Source organism: Chenopodium album, chromosome 7 (genome assembly GCF_948465745.1).
Source record: "Chenopodium album chromosome 7, dcCheAlbu1.1, whole genome shotgun sequence".
In the NCBI taxonomy this organism is placed as follows: domain Eukaryota; kingdom Viridiplantae; phylum Streptophyta; class Magnoliopsida; order Caryophyllales; family Amaranthaceae; genus Chenopodium; species Chenopodium album.
This window is the reverse complement of record NC_137840.1, coordinates 53,063,913-53,081,308: the sequence shown is the minus strand read 5'-3', so window position 1 is coordinate 53,081,308 and position 17,396 is coordinate 53,063,913. Positions and strand designations below refer to the sequence as shown.

At 37.3% G+C, this 17,396-nt stretch overlaps 1 protein-coding gene across 1 annotated transcript; it reads right to left on the bottom strand.

The window, feature by feature from the left end:
- Positions 1–1,057: 1,057 nt before the first annotated feature.
- Positions 1,058–8,530, bottom strand: LOC145639059 (uncharacterized). Its single transcript, XM_081690177.1, has 3 exons — positions 8,046–8,530; positions 3,400–3,548; positions 1,058–1,973 (listed from the first exon to the last, which is right to left on the bottom strand). Exons 1-3 carry the CDS (start codon positions 8,299–8,301, stop codon positions 1,299–1,301), a joined length of 1,080 nt encoding a protein of 359 aa, XP_081546303.1. The 5' UTR covers positions 8,302–8,530; the 3' UTR covers positions 1,058–1,298.
- Between the last annotated feature and the right edge of the window lie 8,866 nt (positions 8,531–17,396).

Sequence of the window (17,396 nt, the reverse complement as noted above, 5' to 3'; positions counted from 1 at the left end):
TTACTATCTCTACCATTATTTACTTGTATCAACATTAAAAGGGAAATTACATGAACAAATCTGGATATTTTTAATATGAAGAACATTGTATGGACATCAATAATATCATAAGGTATCAACTATACAGTCCCATTTTTTCAACCATGCAAAGGAGCAAATTAATATCTGTTACATTCATCCTCTTTGGAACAAATGGCTTAGCTTGTTACGTTACAAATGGTACTCTGTATAATTTGAGAGGCATCTACACTTTTGAATTATTTTGTGACTAGCGAGTAGCGACTAATCTATGCACTTGCCATCTTAGCCTCATTGGCCATCTTTTTAATCCGCGTGTAAAAAAACAGTTGTGACTACCTACCTAATCAACTTCACCTGTCATCTTTAAAATCCACATATCCCTATGGTGACGATCAGTCTATCTAATTAGCATTACCTGCCATATTTAGAATCCATATTTTAGAACCTTGTTGTGAATTATCATCCTAATTAGCGCCACCTACCATCATTAGAACCCTTGTTTAAAATTCTCTCAATGACTACCAACCTAATTACCCCCCCCCCCCCCCCCCCACCAAAAGTCATTGCTAATACCAATTTGTGCATGTTTGATTGTTTCTAACCGTAACAGAATTTTGTACCATCAAGCATCTAAGCTGATTTTGGTCCAGTTACACACACACTCGTACCTTATAATATACTACAACGTTTTAATATATGTGTCATGGACTTTTAATGCCAAAATTTCTGACTATCACTTTCCCATATCCCATATTTCTTACAAAGTGCAATGATAAGATAAGTGAATACTCGGTATAAAATAAGAGCAATTTACTGCCAAAGGTACTTTAGAAAGCCAAACATAGATATATTTCGTATATAGGAGTAAGTAGTAGTACTAAGTAGTCAATACATAACTTGGACTATTTTTACTCAAGCTGTTAAGATTACACGATGCAGTTGTAAGCATGAGGGAGTTTATATATTACAAAGTACTGCTTAGTACTAGTAAATACTTTACAAACTCGAATTAACAGCAGAGCAGCAAAATTCTGAATGATTTGGGCTAATTTTCTCTATAGAAAATGAGTCTTTAAAATTAAAGAAGATGCAGTATAACTACATACAAATACCTGAATAGGCTAACTAAAAAGCGCAATCTACTATCTGAAAGTATTCTCCAACCTTCTATGTACATTCAGTTTAACACTTCAACATACAAACTTTCGTACTCATTCATATTCCACCACAAGCTTATTACTAAGTATATAAGTCCCTGCACCGTAAAAAAAGTACAATTACAGATCTTGCTTAGGCTTTCGACTGAGCTCTGAGTACTGACCACCCATCAATTGTAAAATCTCTTCCCACAAACCTTCTGACGAATCAAGTGAACTGCCGAATAACAAGTTTGTGCTGCATGCAGCCACATGCCAATACTTGGAATCAATTTCTTCCCGTAATTGATCAAGTTGCCACCCAGCATAACCAACAAAAAATTGGAAGTCATGAGGCTTAAGCACACCTTTTTTCACCAATCCCATTGCTTCATCCAAACTATTTTTAGCACCAAAACACAGGCCAGGGATAACCTCTTCAAATCCAGGAATCTTGGGTTTTTCCCCTGTTTTTAACAGGAACATGCTTGCTTCAAGGGGCCCACCAAAATGCAATGAACAATCAGCAAAGGTGGTGGCTAATTCAAGATTATTGGGCTTCATGTGCTTGATCTTTTTATGAAGAGGACGGTTGATTACAACTCCAAAGGGGCCTTCTTGAGGGTGCCGAGTCCCAGATCTGAGGAGGAGAACCACAGTTCTCTCAAAAGTACGAACACCGTCTAGCTTTTCTGTGGCAACAAGAACGGAGCCTGCCTCTGGCACTGAAATAGGATGGGCCCACTTCATGCCTAATGGTTTTGATTCTGTATGTGAGCCGTCATGGCCATGACTGCTGGAGTCAACTGATTCTGCCTAATAAGATTTACAAGCATAGATCAGGAGAAGAGATGGAATAGTAATAATGCACCAGGTTACCCATGCAAATACCACAAGAAAATAACTGTCAACAATCAGTCTGAATTACTCCCTCAACAAAGCCAATTGCTGTATTAAGCATTATGCAAATGAAAAAAGAAGTCCCATAATATGACTCAATCAGTCAAATATCCTTATCAGAAAGGTATTTAAAGATAGTAGCAGTTCACACTGGGGGTTTATAGGAGGGCAAAGTTAACAAAAGGGATAAAAGCATATTGCATAACAACTAAAATGAAGCCATTTGGAAATTCGAGCTAGAAGTAACTCATTGTACACAATGTCTTTCAATCATCTTACCAAATGCTTTACCATGTTTGAGATCATCAAAAACTAACTTGTCAACTGAAAATTTACTAACAATTCAGTAATTAAATAGCATGGAACTAAAAGTGAGTTCCAGAATATCTAGCTGGTAAACATTTAGTTGCTGTCGTCCAAAGATGCAACTAAATTATGCATCAACTGTATAAATTCCCTTGCCAAATTAGAATTTGGCTCTCATTACTATTCCTAACTCAAAACGACATCATTGTCCATTACTTTCGATAATCAGTGAACATGACATGAACCCAAACAAAATAAACTCCTCAATAATAATTAAGAGTTCATAAAACAAGATCACGAAAATTTTTAGCGATCAAAATCCATAAGAGATCACAGCAAACAGTTTAGAGCAGCCTCATAGAAAAATGAGAAATAATAAAAATAAAAGGGGCATCAAGGATGCATTAATAATCCCAAGGAATTTTTGGATGCATTAATAATCAAAATCAAAATTTTAAGACTTACTCCCTCCGTCTCTAAATAAAAGTTTTTTTCACCTTTAATCAACCAATCCCCACTTATTCATTTTTCACCAATCAAAACCCCAATCTTTTTTTTTTTGTTAAATTATAAAAAGTAGAAAAATAAAAAAAAATCACCATCAATCAGCAAAACTCCATAATCTTCTTTTTCTTAAAATCTTTTCAATGTTGCAAAGGCTAAGAATATTTCTACAAACAGTGCAAATATCTTCAGCAATAAACTTAAAAAATCAAATGGCAATCGTACACAGGATCCATATTCTAGCATACTTGTAATTTTCTACGCACTAATATACATATTTGGAACAAGATTGAGTGTCAAAAACAGGCATAAAACAAAAAAGGAGCCATGAGTAAATTTATTCAAGTTTCAGACGTGGCAGGACCAAATGACCAGACAGGCAACCAAAGCATCACAGACATTGCAAAGCTTTCTAGAATTATTGTGACTGTAAAACTTATCTATAGCAATCTTGGACATATAGATATCTTACAGGGTACCAGCAAGAATAGAGCAACAAAGATAACTGAAAACCCAAAATACTATGAATTACCTGCTCACGAGCAAAGAGTGTAGCTCTAAACTCTCTCCAGTCTTGGATTAAGTGCTGAGGCTTTTGATTTGCATTGTTATTTGATTTCTTCCCATCAGAATTATTTCCTTTGGAACCGTTCCCCCCTGATTTTGAATGGTCACCATTTCCTACATTACAATCACATCCACAATTAACAAGGCTTTCAATGACCCAAAGATATCATATTGAATTTTTGTTTGCAAATAGTCATTGTATATTGAATAAAAAGTCAACTGGAAACAACCTCCCTATTATTACGTAATATGGCTGCCAACATCTATAGCTATATGATACAGATCTGAGAACAACCAGACCAAATCCAAAGTGACCTGAACATAAATTCAATCTTCAAGAAATACTTATCTAGCATGAGCCAAATGCAATTGACTTGGCTTGAACCTGACCTAGGTGCCCAATTTGACATCACTACCGACATACAACCCCTCCCTCCCTCGGAAGATTGGTCTGCTCCGAAAAGCGGAGCACCCCCATGCCACCTGGGTAGGGCTCCAGAGGAATTAATATAAGGTCAATGTATTATATTTTTGGCTTTTAATATAAGGTCAATGTATTATATTAAAAATAGGAGGAGCAAGATGATGGATACATTAGAGAGAAAGATACCATGCTCCCAATTCTCTCTTTGGTTTTGATTGGATACACAAGAAAGCATTTATTATACTTCATTTTATGCTTCATTTTCTAATAAAATTTTTCAGCTGGTGGATTGATTCAATGTGCTTATACATAGGGAATATGGAAACTAATAATCCCCACCTTTGCCAATTCAGCTCAAAACAATCCCACCTTTTTGAAATCTGGAAACAATCCCACCTTTAACCTCCATATTCTAAAAACAAGCCTTTTACCGGATTATGAGGTGAAGTTACGTGTCACATGTCCTCCTTTTAATTGGTCCTATTTAATTTTTTTTAATAATTACAAAAAATATGAAACAAAAATAATTAGAAAAACAAATCAGCCCTCACCCTCTTTACTTTCCTGCTCCTCTTCCCTCTTCCCGATCCATATCCATCTAAACCAAAAACCCCCGAACCTCTGCCGAAGCACTCCCCTTCCCCACCGAAAACACCCCCACCCCATTCCTTTATTCCCACCCCTTCCTCACCTTGCCTCTTCCCCGATTCCCTCCTCATTGCCACAGCACCCCCTTCCCCGCCGAAAACACCCCACCCCGTTCCAAATATGAACTCCCCTACCTTGCCTCTTCCCCGATTCCCCCCTTCCCTTCTGGCTCCTTCAATTCATCTTTCGAATTTCTGGCAATAATTGAAGAGAATTTCAAGGGTTTAAAATTGATAAATTGGGGATTTGTGGGGTAAAAAAGACTTTTTTTTGGGTGGGTTGAAAGGTTTTGGTAGAGTGAAGAGAACAAAACCATGAAGTTTGAGTGAGAGATGACATAATGTGTTGGCCATGAACATCAATATTTTTTTGGTACTGCTCTTTGGAAAATACTAGTAATTTGGCAAGGAAAAATCCTTCAATTGCCCCTTCAGAGTGAGTCCTCCGTTTGGAACTTCCCTTTTCCTTTCCCCTTTGACCGTAGCACCCCATCTTCTCATGCACCCAACCATGTTCACAAATAAAAAGAAAAAATAATAATAATAAAAAAAAAAAAAAAATGCATACCATGTGTGAGCACTTCGCCAAGAAGGGGAAGGAAGTGGTTGTTATGGAGTTTTTCAGGTGGTCAAGGTAGAAGAAGAAGGAAAGAAATTGAAGAAAAAGGAAAAAAAAAAATTACCTGTAGAAAAAGAGGTAAAAAGTATCATTTTGGGCAGATGGGGTGAGGTGGGATTGTTTCCGGATTTCGAAAAGGTGGAATTGTTTCGAGTAGAAATGAGAAAGGTGGGATTATTAATTTTCAATTTTCCTTATATATATGAGCAAAACTAAAGGTCTGTTTCGATGTAATAAAATATAACAAGATATTTAAGGAGGCAATTTGCTGAAATTGGACCATGTTTTGATTTTTATATATTTCCCTTTATATCTTGGTGCCCAGAAAGGGAGATTTGAAACCATGGTACGCCAAAATAAAAATAAGAAACTTAAAACCAATAATCGCTTTTACCTGTAGCTTATAGATTAGTTATTTCTCTCAACTTATCAGATGTAAGACAATTCATAATGTACATTTTTATATGTCTCTACAAACTCTGTCTTCCAATAACAATAAAATGTAAGAAATTTACATACAATAAAGATGTAAATAAAAATATATCTTGATTAATCTCTACATTCAAGCTTTCAAAGTTTCAAATATTTATGATCCAAAAAATTTCACTATAACTACAATTAAATTCCAAGCAATTGCAGCTTTTCAATACCTTAGACCTTACAACTACAAAAGTTATGATCAAAGACCAAAGATCTCCAGAAACATGGACTTCTGTGCGTGTGCTGTGCAGGGTATGACTCAACCAATAAAATAATTGTTTCGATGTGTAATTGTGTAACGCTTACACATTTAATTTATTGTATCATACATTGCATCAAAAGGTTATTATAAAAATTGGGAACATGCCACCTTGGATCCTACATAGATCTACCCTTAATTATGAGTTACATATTATTTTTTCCGTCATTATGCCCATGTGTGCAGACAACTTATTAAGTTTAAAAAAAACCTCGATGAATTGTTGATTCCATCGGAACAATTATGTTTCCCTTTCTTTAGAAAATATCATATCTAGTTCTTCTCACCCCACAACAGAATAAGGATTCAAATTCCTGCTCCTTATTAAATCAATACAACTGCAACAAGTATTATCCCCTCCCCATAAATAAATGAAATACAGTTTATTACTCAAACAAACCTTAATAGTATCTGAAGCTCGCTGCCTTACTTAACTTGCTATATAAACCGCTTCAACAGCAGTCAATCTCAGACTCTCAGTCCCCAAATCCCCATCCAAACCTTTTGCACTTCAATGTATACATCAAATTCATAGAAGAATAATAATTGTATCTTTCTACATAAGATACTCTCAGTAACTCCAAATTTCTGAAAATAGAACCATCACACTGATAACCTCTTCATAAGGAATACATCGTACATTAAAACCAAACTCTAGCTCTTCTCATTGACCTATGTACTAGGTTAGACTATCCATAAACCTCAGGTAATTCATAAAAATCCAGACAATAGTGAGATTACTGCATGTGATAATAAAGAAGTAGTGGTAAAATGTTGGGCATGGAAGGCAGTAGACAGAGCTTTAGTTCTTTATCCTGTCAGAAATCTCAGCATTTTCTTCCACAGTTATCACTAATTCATGGATAGGGGATGTGGGATGGGTAAGATATTCCAGTAACAAGTCATCCTGCGCGTTTCTCGTCAATGTATTTTGTTTCGTCAATTGAAAGAGAATTCTTAATAAATCCTGAACCACAAGATCAAAAAAATATGGCACATTTTCAGGAGAATACCTTCCATGTTACAACTGAGAAACTACAACATGGCTATAAGATAACCCATCTTCAGTATCAAGTGAATAATATATAAGCAGAATATTAACACTCTCTTCAACAAATTTGACTCCAACTTCACCATATCACACTTGTCTTAAATTTTTTTTTTTTCATACAACATATCCTAGCATATGTCATCATAAAGTAACATAAAGAGCACATTGAATCACAAATTACTGACTTCATATGTACACAACATTTCTAGACCCAAACAATGCACAAAATATAAAGAAAGTTCTCGAGAAATTCTGCATCCTTATTTTTCAATCAAATTTTTAATTGCATATTAGTCCTTGTGTTCACTCACTACTTCCAGTACAAGTACCAAAACATTACAGGAAGAAGCCATAAATTGAACAAGTTCCATTCAGTAGTTCAAACTAAGATGAGACCCTTCCGATTTTCAGGAATATGTTTTTCCAATAGTTCAAACTTCAAAGTAGTACGTGCTCAAACGTCATTCCAATCACCTGCGTGTCTAATAAATAGTAAGATATAACTAGTACAAAGTTGATGATTAAGCTAGAACAAAGAACTTCCAACAAACTATATTTATGTTCATGTGATTCATTTAACTCGAGCACCAAAACTTGCAACATTTAACTCGGCTTGTATCAGTGCGCACCTAATCGAAAGCCAAGAAACCAAGAGTCCAGACTTTTGTAACAAATTCCACCATTACAAGTACCAAACCATGTAGCAAAACCTCGAAATGAAACCTGAACACTCAAGAAGACGTAATAATTGGCTAATTGCTTCCAATACACAAACATCCACCCGATCATATTCCCAAGTAATAGTCACTATACTGCATGACTACTTCATTTTTATTGAATATTTCGTATACATTTTCTTGGTGTATAAAGAGCCAAAAATGGAAATTATTGATCCGAGGACTTGGGTACAAACCCGACTAAGCTAATTGACATCCACTCGTTACAAAATCCGTAACTACGATAATGCCTAAAACACAACCCAGAAAACCAATAACAAAATGCAAATATCAAAGCAATAACAATAAGTAAAAAAGCAAATAAAATCAACACTAAAAACAATAACAGGTAAATTCAAATGCAAAAATTAAAGCAACTCAGAAGAATTCTTCACAAGAATGATAGAAAGGGTACCTGAAGAAGATGAAAAATTATCAGAATTCTTCTTCCCTTTAGCTTGAACAACGAAGGAAGAACAAGTATTATACCCATAAGAAAAAGAATGCTTGCGCTTAGAATTAATACTGATATCAAATAAACGCCCACAATCTTCAACTGAAAATGGTGAATTCTTGGCAAAATTAAAGGAAGTGGGTTTATCAAGAAATGAATTTCGAGCAAAAATAGGAGTTGGGTTACTGTATTTGACATGAACAGACCACAGATCCATGATTTGCGATCAAAAAATGGTGAGTATTGCTTAATTTGTGCTGAATTTTGGGTGGAAAATGGAAGAAGGAAGTTAGTGAAGGGGAAAAGAGAAGAGGGTCAGAAGAATCTAAGAGCATTAACCAATTAATTACGTTGAAACAGAAGAGAAGAGGAGAGATGAAAAGGACGAGAGATGGATGCAGACACAAGAGGGAGAGGAGAGAGAGAAGGAGAGAGAATATGCTTTTTAATATTACATACAATGATACAATTATACAAATGACGATTTTTTGGTTGAAACAGAAATGACGACTTGGGCTTTCAGTAGAAAAACCGTATCCCGTTACGGTGGTGTCAATTCAGGTCATTAGGTTGGGATTGGTCTAATCGAGTTGAGTCTAGTCACATTGAGTTTAGTTTAAATTAGAGTTATGCAAAATTATTGTGTCTGTGAAAGCCTAATTTTGGTTTAAGTCAATTTTGGGTTAAATCAAGTCTAGTTGGGTCACTAAGTCGAGTTTGGTCCAGAAAAAATGGTTCAAGTCTAGTTTGAATTTAAATCATGCTAATCAAACATCAATTAGGGCTTGTTATCTTCAGCTTAATTTCAATCCAGTTTAGTTTAGCTCCAATCAGTTTAGGAAAATTTCCTTCTTTCATAAAATATTCATTTCAGTTCAGTTCAGCTTCAATCAGTTCAGTTCAGCTCAATTCAATTCGGCTTAGTTTAGTAAATCAGAACATGCCCTTAGTCTTAGGTGCTCTTGGAGTACAAAGTAATATAGTACAAAGCCCAATAGAAAATAGGTTAACAAGAATAACAACTCACTTAAAAAAAGTGCACACGAAACTGAATTACACAAAATAACAACTTAAGAAAGCATAGGCACACAAGGTTTTCGGGAACCCACTTGCCTACATGAGCAAGTGCTTGCTTGGTTCAAGGAGAATGAGCCAAGTGAGGCTTAAGCAGTTAAGCAACACACACTCATATTTAAAGCATGTAAGGTTATATGAGATGACCCCATGAGATTAAACTTGAAGGATTTATGTCTTCGTCACGTGCAATTTCTAAATATATATAGGATCATTATTATGAAGATAATTAGTTCAGTTTTTTGGTCGTCATTGTCTGTTGTTAAATATAATAAATTATCTTTGGACTAATCAAATAGTCTAAAGGCTAATAGAATGGATCCTATGAGGTCACACACAATGGTATTGAATTGAACAACTACGAAGCCCATTAATGAGTCTCATGAGGTCATGACAAGCCATGTAAGTTGTAAGGCTAGAGTAGTTTGGATTAAGATGGGAGTTTGGGCTTTAAATGGATTCTTTTTTTTTTTTTTTTTTTGAAACACGCTTTACATGGATTCTAATTATATATATGATATATAAATAGAGGTCTTGCCTAGGTTATGTACACACGTTACAATTAACCTAGCTAAGAGCATGCACAACCATTTACCATTGGGGTTGGTTATTGGGAGGGAGAAACTGAAAAAATAATTAAAAAAATGAAGAGAGAGAAAATCTTGGGGAAAATTTGCAATAACCAGGTTATTCCTATAACCGGTTATTTGCTTGTGTTTATGCAATAAAATTTTGCAAGTTGATGGGTTTTTATGTCTACCCATGATGACGTGGCACAAGAAGATTATGACACTCATGTATTTGATCAATGGCTAAGATTCATTATGAATTTAATAACCGTTGTAATTTTTGTAACGATCATAATTTTTAAAATATAATTCTAAAAAAAATACCAATGGCTCTATTTTGTTTGCTCTATAAAATGAGCCCAATATTAAGGTATTTTGAAAATTTTTTTATGAAAGTGAATATTACTCTCTCGTAAATCAAATTGTGTAGAGATGAATATTCCAAAATCCAATAAGAAAAAAAAAACCCTACAAAATCCAGTAGGAAAAATAATTTGCGTTAATGGTTGTATAATCGTAATATTTAATTATTGTATTTGTACTTAATCATGGTTCGTTGTTATCTTTTAAAGATTGTTTTCATTTGATAAAATATGTATTATTTTTATTACTATCGAATTTAGTAAAGTTACAATTATTGTATATTTCTTAATTAATGACTAATTACTTATTAATTAAATAATAAAATTCATTAATTTTAAACATAAGTCATTTTATTTAATTAATGTATGCTAATACTCCGTAATAATTATTAGTTTTGATTGATTATTACCAAGTGCATTAGTTATATTTGATATGATATAAGAGAGATATTGTGTGGTAGGGTTGGGTAAAAGTAGGAGTAAGAAAATGTATAATCAAAAAGTTGTGGTTAACTATTAGGATACATTGGTTATTGAATGGGTATAAAAGTGGTTATAGATGAGGTAGAAGATGGAGAAAATTAATAAAATAACCTATACCACAATGGTTGTGGTCAACCATTGTGTTTACTCTAAGTAGTAGAATTGTGAAGCAAGCAACCAAACTCTCTTCCCCTCTCTCTCACACGCCTTTCTCCTCCTCTCTCCCTGTCTATAGCGTATGGACGCTGGCCCTTAGTGGCACACGGTGGTGGTGGTGGTTCGTGGTTTGTTTGTTCATCTCCTCTCCGTAGAAGCTTTATTGAAGGGTTCAATCTATTGGGTTTCGATGAGTCCGACTCACCGCGGAAGAAAACCCGAGCCAAGACCATACTCACAATTAATATAATCACATAGCATAATTAACTTAAACAACAAGAATTAAGAAAAATAATAATACCTTTGAATCGTGCTTCGCTCACTACAAGAGCTCTTACATCAAGCTCTAAATCTCGCTCGCAAGAAGACCTCCAACGGAAGTCCACCCGCAACTAACCCCGATAGGTTTAATGCTTAGAGGTTAGCTAAGTCCGACCTAAACCCGAGTAATTATATGTGTTTAAAAGTTTTCTCAATGGAGATGCCTTTTTTAACACCTTACTCAAGTGATTTTCCCAATACCCCAACTTGGGTATTTATAAGGAAAATCATGAGTGAGATTTTCTCTTCCATTAATGTGGGAGAATTGATTATTCCTTTTATTTTTAAATCAAAAATAAAATTAATTATCAAGCTACTAATAAATCAACAAGTGCCACATTTAGGAGAAGAGTTAGGTGAGGACTACAAGGAGGGGAGGGGACGAAACTTGATCCCCAAGGAGCACTCTATGGCCGGCCACCTATCATCTCCCATAACCAACCACCGGCTTCCACGTGGAACCCCAAGAGGAGCACCAAGGCAACCGGTTTTGGGTTTGCTGCCACGGCCCAACAACTATGGTTAAGGCGCGGCTTGCGGCTACAACCTCGACCCAGCTAGCTGGCCTTGGTGCGGCTGCAGCCCTTGGCCGGCTGCCGTGGCTGGAACCTTGTTAGCCGTGGTGTGATAGCATGCACCAGCTAGCCTAGGATCGGCTTAGTGCATTTGCTAGCCACCTCGGCTTTTACCAAATGCCCCTAGGCATCAGTTTGCTCGGGGCATTCCGTACCTAAGGGTATTTTGGTAAATTGTTGATTTATTAGTAATTTTAATATCTCGTCCTTTATTATTTCAACTCGAATTCCTACGCTCGGATTCGACGCTCCAAGCTCGAATTTCGACGTCTAAATATTAATTACTCGGGTGACTCGTTAATTCCTTCCGAATTAATTCATCGCGTCAGTTCGTTAGTTTCTTGGGTGTGACCCGAAGGGTTCAGTCAAGATTAAGATGTAATATCAATTATTCATTAATATTACTGATCGGAAGCAGCCTCCACCTAGGCATTCCGATCACTTGACCTCGCTGAATAATTAGCTTTCTAATAATTCCGAACCCTCTATCGGAATCATACACCTGTTCGAAGGACACCATTCCTATCACAATCATAACTAACTAGCATTAGTGGAGGTTCAATATTTGCCTATGGACCTAGTAGAGGAATCACGTTTGGGGTTCTTGTTCTCCTTATAATTCTTGCTCGATTACTCGTGGAATCACGCTTCAAAGGTACAATTATGTGTTCTTTATGTGTAATGCTTGTAGATTCTTTTTAGGTGCTTATGTATATGATTCATGCAATTCCTCTTAAAAGTACATAAAACCCTACAAAAGTTTGGTGCTAACAAGTAGCAACTGCTTAGCCAACTAGGCCTTAGGCTAGTGGCTAAAGCGAGCACAATAAAAGAACATCGGAGTGTTTTGATGAGCAAAATTCCATAACAACCTTTACTATTAGTTGAGGGGACTTATTAGGATCCTAATAGCTCATACATGGCTGAAGGGTAAAGTTTGGGTTCAAGGGTTAAGCCCAAGAGCCCATTATTGTGTTATTGTCAGTTGGGTATTCGGTGTAAATTTTTAGCCAAACCAAATAATTAAAGCTCTATAGGGGGTGATTTCTCACACAAGGGTTGGTGGCCGAGCAAAGGGTGGCCTTATGGCTAAGAGTCATGGGCGTAGTCTTGGACATAAGAAGGCCTATGGGGACTATAGCACATGATGATGGCTAAGGAGAACATCTAATAGGACAAACAGACTCGATGGTCTCAATTAAGGCGGACTAGCGAACTGGCCTAGTGTAGACACCTAATTGGTTCTCCTTAAAAATTTAACCCAGTGATGAGTACCTTTCACGTATTAGATTATAAAGTTAGGTGAAGAGTTGAAGATTCTCGTGAATTTCCTTTTTTCTAACCTTTCTTTAAATATTTTAATTCAAAATAATTTCTTGTCCTTAAAATCATTCATTTCGTGTCTTTTTTATAAAAACGTTCAAACCAAGTTTATTTTAGTCCATAATCCGGGTCCAAAAATGGTTAAGTTGGATGGGGCTTGAAAAGAGCTTTCCAACGATATATTATAAGCCCAAATCCGAGTTGTAACGACGAAATTATGGCCAAAATACTAAACTGGACCCAAACCGAGTCTTACCTATGGCTCAATTATTATGAGGAGGGTCTATTAACCTTAATGTAGACACCTAAAAATGTCTCCCCAAAATCAAACCCGATGATGAACAACCTTTCACCGCCACTATTGGTCGGGTTTAGTATTTAATCCCGAGAGTGCTTAAAAAATCGTATTTTATTAAATTCATATTTTTGAACAGTCCATGGATTAGTCTTGATTTTTGGTAAAAGCATAGTTTTAATTTTAGACCAAACTTATTAATTAATTTTTAGCCCAAGCCTTTTTATTTTATTGTTTTATTATTTATTTTTGGCCCAAACCCTTTATTTATTTTTATTTAATTATTTTCTTATTTTAGCCCGAATAATAAAAAGTCAGAAAAGGCCCGAAATTATCAATCGGCACTTAAAATGCCGAAGGAAATTAGGGTTAAAAATGTATTTAGACGGAAAAACAGGCTGGAATTTCCCGCGCCACGGCAGGTACCTACCGTGTCACGGGAATCCTTCCCGTCTGACGGTGGGATTTCCCGTGACACGGGAGGTCTGCCGTGACACGGGACATTCCGTGTCTTTTCCGCGTAAACCCTTAACGCGTTTTTTTTATCCCGTTTTCTAAATATTTCTCGTGTCACGCAAATTTGTACCGTGTCACGGGAAAGTTTCCCGTCTGACGGTGGGATTGTTGGGGTTTGGTGAGTCCGACTCACCGCGGAAACAAACCCAAAAACAAGACCGCACTCGCAATAAATAAAACCATAAACATAATTAAATTAATCACAAGATTAAGATAAGCTAATTACCTTTGACGCGTGCTTCGCTCCAAAATGAGCTCTTACTTGAAAGCTTCAAGTCCCGCTCACACGGAGACCTCCAACGAAGTCCACCCGCACCAACAAAACCGACTAGGTTCAATGTCTTGGGGTTATCAAGACCCGACCAATAAAACCCAAGTAATTATATTAAGTTCAAAGATTTTCACTAATTGTGATGCCTTTTCCAACTCTTACTCAAGCATCATTCCCAATGCCCATACTTGGGTATTTATAGGAAATGATGGGAGTATCATTTACTCTCCCATCAATGTGGGATAGTATGATTTTTTCATTTTATTTTAAAGCTAAAATAAAATTAATAATCAAGCTAGTAATAAATCAACAAGTGGCAAGCTCATGTGAGTGGTTAGGTGAGGACCACTTGGAGAAGGGGGGGACCAAACTTGCTCCCCACTCCCTCTCCCATAACCGGCCACCTCACTCCACACACACTCAAGGACCACAAGCCACATGGCACCCACCCTTGGGCACCAAGGCAGCCAAGGTGGGCTGCCATGTGCTGCTGTCCGTGGCAGCCACGCCCAGCAAGCCCAACACTCGCATGCGGGCTGCCAGGCGCTGCTGGCCAGCAAGCCCAGCATGCTTGTGTGGGCTGCTGCTGGCCTTGTGCCTTGGCCAGCGCTGCTAGCTGTGGCGAGCTGGCGCGCCTAGCGTGCTAGCTGCTGCAGCTTGTTGCGGCATGGCTTGCTAGCCATTGCGCGCACAAGGCTGTGCCTAGCATGCTAGCACGCACTAGGCAACGCCTAGCCTTTCGATGCTAGCATGGGTGCGCTAGCACGCACCAGCCAGCCTAGGCTAGGCTTGGTGCGCATGCTAGCCACCATGCTAGGCCATACGCCCTTAGCACTCGGTTAGCTTGGGCATTCCGATGCTAGGGGTATTTTGTTTTTTGTTGATTTATTACTATTTCTCGTCTCATCTTTTACTATTTTTCGACTCGACTTCCGACGCTCTAAGCTCGAATTTCCGATGTCTAAATAAATATTACTCGGTCGACTCATTAATTCCTTCCGAATTAATTCGTCGTTTCGGTTTGTTGAATGCTTGGGTGTGACCCGAAGGGTTCAGTCAAGATTAAGCTGTAATATTAATTATTCATTAATATTATTGATCGGAAGCGGCCTCCACCCAGGCATTCCGATCACTTGACCTCACTGAATACATTAGCTTTCTAATAATTCTGAACCCACTAACGGAATAGTACACTTGTTTGAAGGACACCATTCCTTTCAATCTCCCACTTGTCCTTCCGGACAAGTGTGCATTTTGTGTACAACCTTTTTCCTATGTCGCTTAATGTCTCTTCATGAACTATAAGGTAAGATTTATTTTGTCATCCTTATTACGTCCAGAAGTGTTTCCCGATTCCGAGTCCGACTGTCAATAAACAGATGATTTCTAAAATCCATCCGAGCACGACCATGCATTTTACAGTCTCGCTCTACGAGAGGCCTTGTATACAACAAAGACATCTTCCCTATTTTAGTAGGGGGACATTCCCAGTCTTGTAATGTAGTTCCTCTTACTGAGAGGACCTAGTCGCCCGAGTGTTGCCGTTATAATCCCCTATTACGGCAGACGTTTGACAACATCAAAGCGAACTAGTACTCAAGCAAGAGAACTCACAATACTCATGGTCGAGGAAATAGGTTCCGATAGCCATAATGAGAAGTATACTTATGACAATTTTTTTTTTTAATTTCTTAAAGTATTCTTATAGGTCGATCCAGTATGGTTCTAAACCAATACCTGTGCAAATGATTTATGATAATCATGTCCTTGTAGCACATGAAACGGTGCTATAAATCAAACTACACACTAATCTCAATCGGTCATTAATCTTCCATCGTTTAAATGACCTTGATTAGGGATAATTTTCGATTATAATATTCAATGTTCACTTAATAGGTGTTTCCTTACCAAGACTGGTCTTGATACCCTATTTTGAATATTCTCAAAATCGAATGGACTCATTATTTAATCCTAAACCACAATTAAATAGCATAACGGAGTAATAAAATATTGCATGAAATTTTACATTACTCCAAAACATGAATGGTTTTCCTTAGCGTCTTACATTAATTTTTTTCAAAATTAACTAAAACACTAAACAAGGAAATCAAAGCCAGTCTCCTACATGCTTGATTCCCATTGCCTCAACGTGCTTGTTGTGCTTCACTTGAGGCAAAGGTTTAGTAAGTGGATCGGCTACATTGTCATCCGTTCCAACTTTGCAAATTCTGATTTCACCCTCTGATTTCCATTCTCGAATCATGTGAAATCGCCGTTTAACATGTTTGACCTTCTGATGTTCCCTAGGCTCTCTGGCCTGAGCAATAGCTCCATTGTTGTCACAATAGAAGGCTATTGGACCCTTTATAGAGGGTACAACATCAAGTTCACCAACGAACTTACGAATCCAAACAGCCTCCTTAGCTGCTTCAGCAGCTGCTAAGTATTCGGCTTCAGTTGTAGAATCTGCAGTTGTACTCTGCTTTGCGCTCTTCCAACTAAATGCCCCTCCATTTAGACAGAACACATATCCAGATTGCGATTTGAAATCGTCTCTGTCTGTCTGGAAGCTTGCGTCGGTATAACCTTCCACAACTAAATCCTCTGCACCACCATACACCAGGAATTTATCCTTGTTCCTTTTTCAGGTACTTTAAGATATTTTTGGCCGTAGTCCAATGCGCCTCTCCTGGGTCTGATTGGTAACGGCTCGTAGCACTCAAGGCATACGATACATCTGGCCTAGTACATATCATGGCATACATGATCGATCCAATAAGCGAAGCATATGTAATCTGATTCATTCTTACCCGCTCATCAAGTGTCTGTGGACACTACTTCTTGCTTAGGGTTATGCCATGTGACATTGGCAGGTGACCTCTCTTGGCCTCCTCCATGCCAAATCGAGCAAGTATCTTATCAATATAAGTACTCTGACTCAATCCAATCATCCTTTTCGATCTATCCCTATAGATCTTGATGCCTAGTATGTACTGAGCCTCTCCCAAGTCTTTCATTGAGAAGCACTTTCCAAGCCAGGCCTTTACAGACTCTAACAACGGAATGCTGTTTCCAATGAGCAATATGTCATCGACATATAAGACTAGGAAGGCGATGTCACTCCCACTAACCTTCTTGTAAACACAAGATTCATCTGGATTCTTGATAAAACCAAACTTACTGATGGCTTCATTGTATCGCAGATTCCAACTTCTGCTTGCTTGCTTTAGTCCATAAATGGACTTCTTAAGCTTACAAACTTTCCTAGCATTGTTTTGGTCGACAAAACCTTCAGGCTGTGTCATATACACAGTTTCTTCCAAATAACCATTAAGGAAGGCGGTTTTGACGTCCATCTGCCATATTT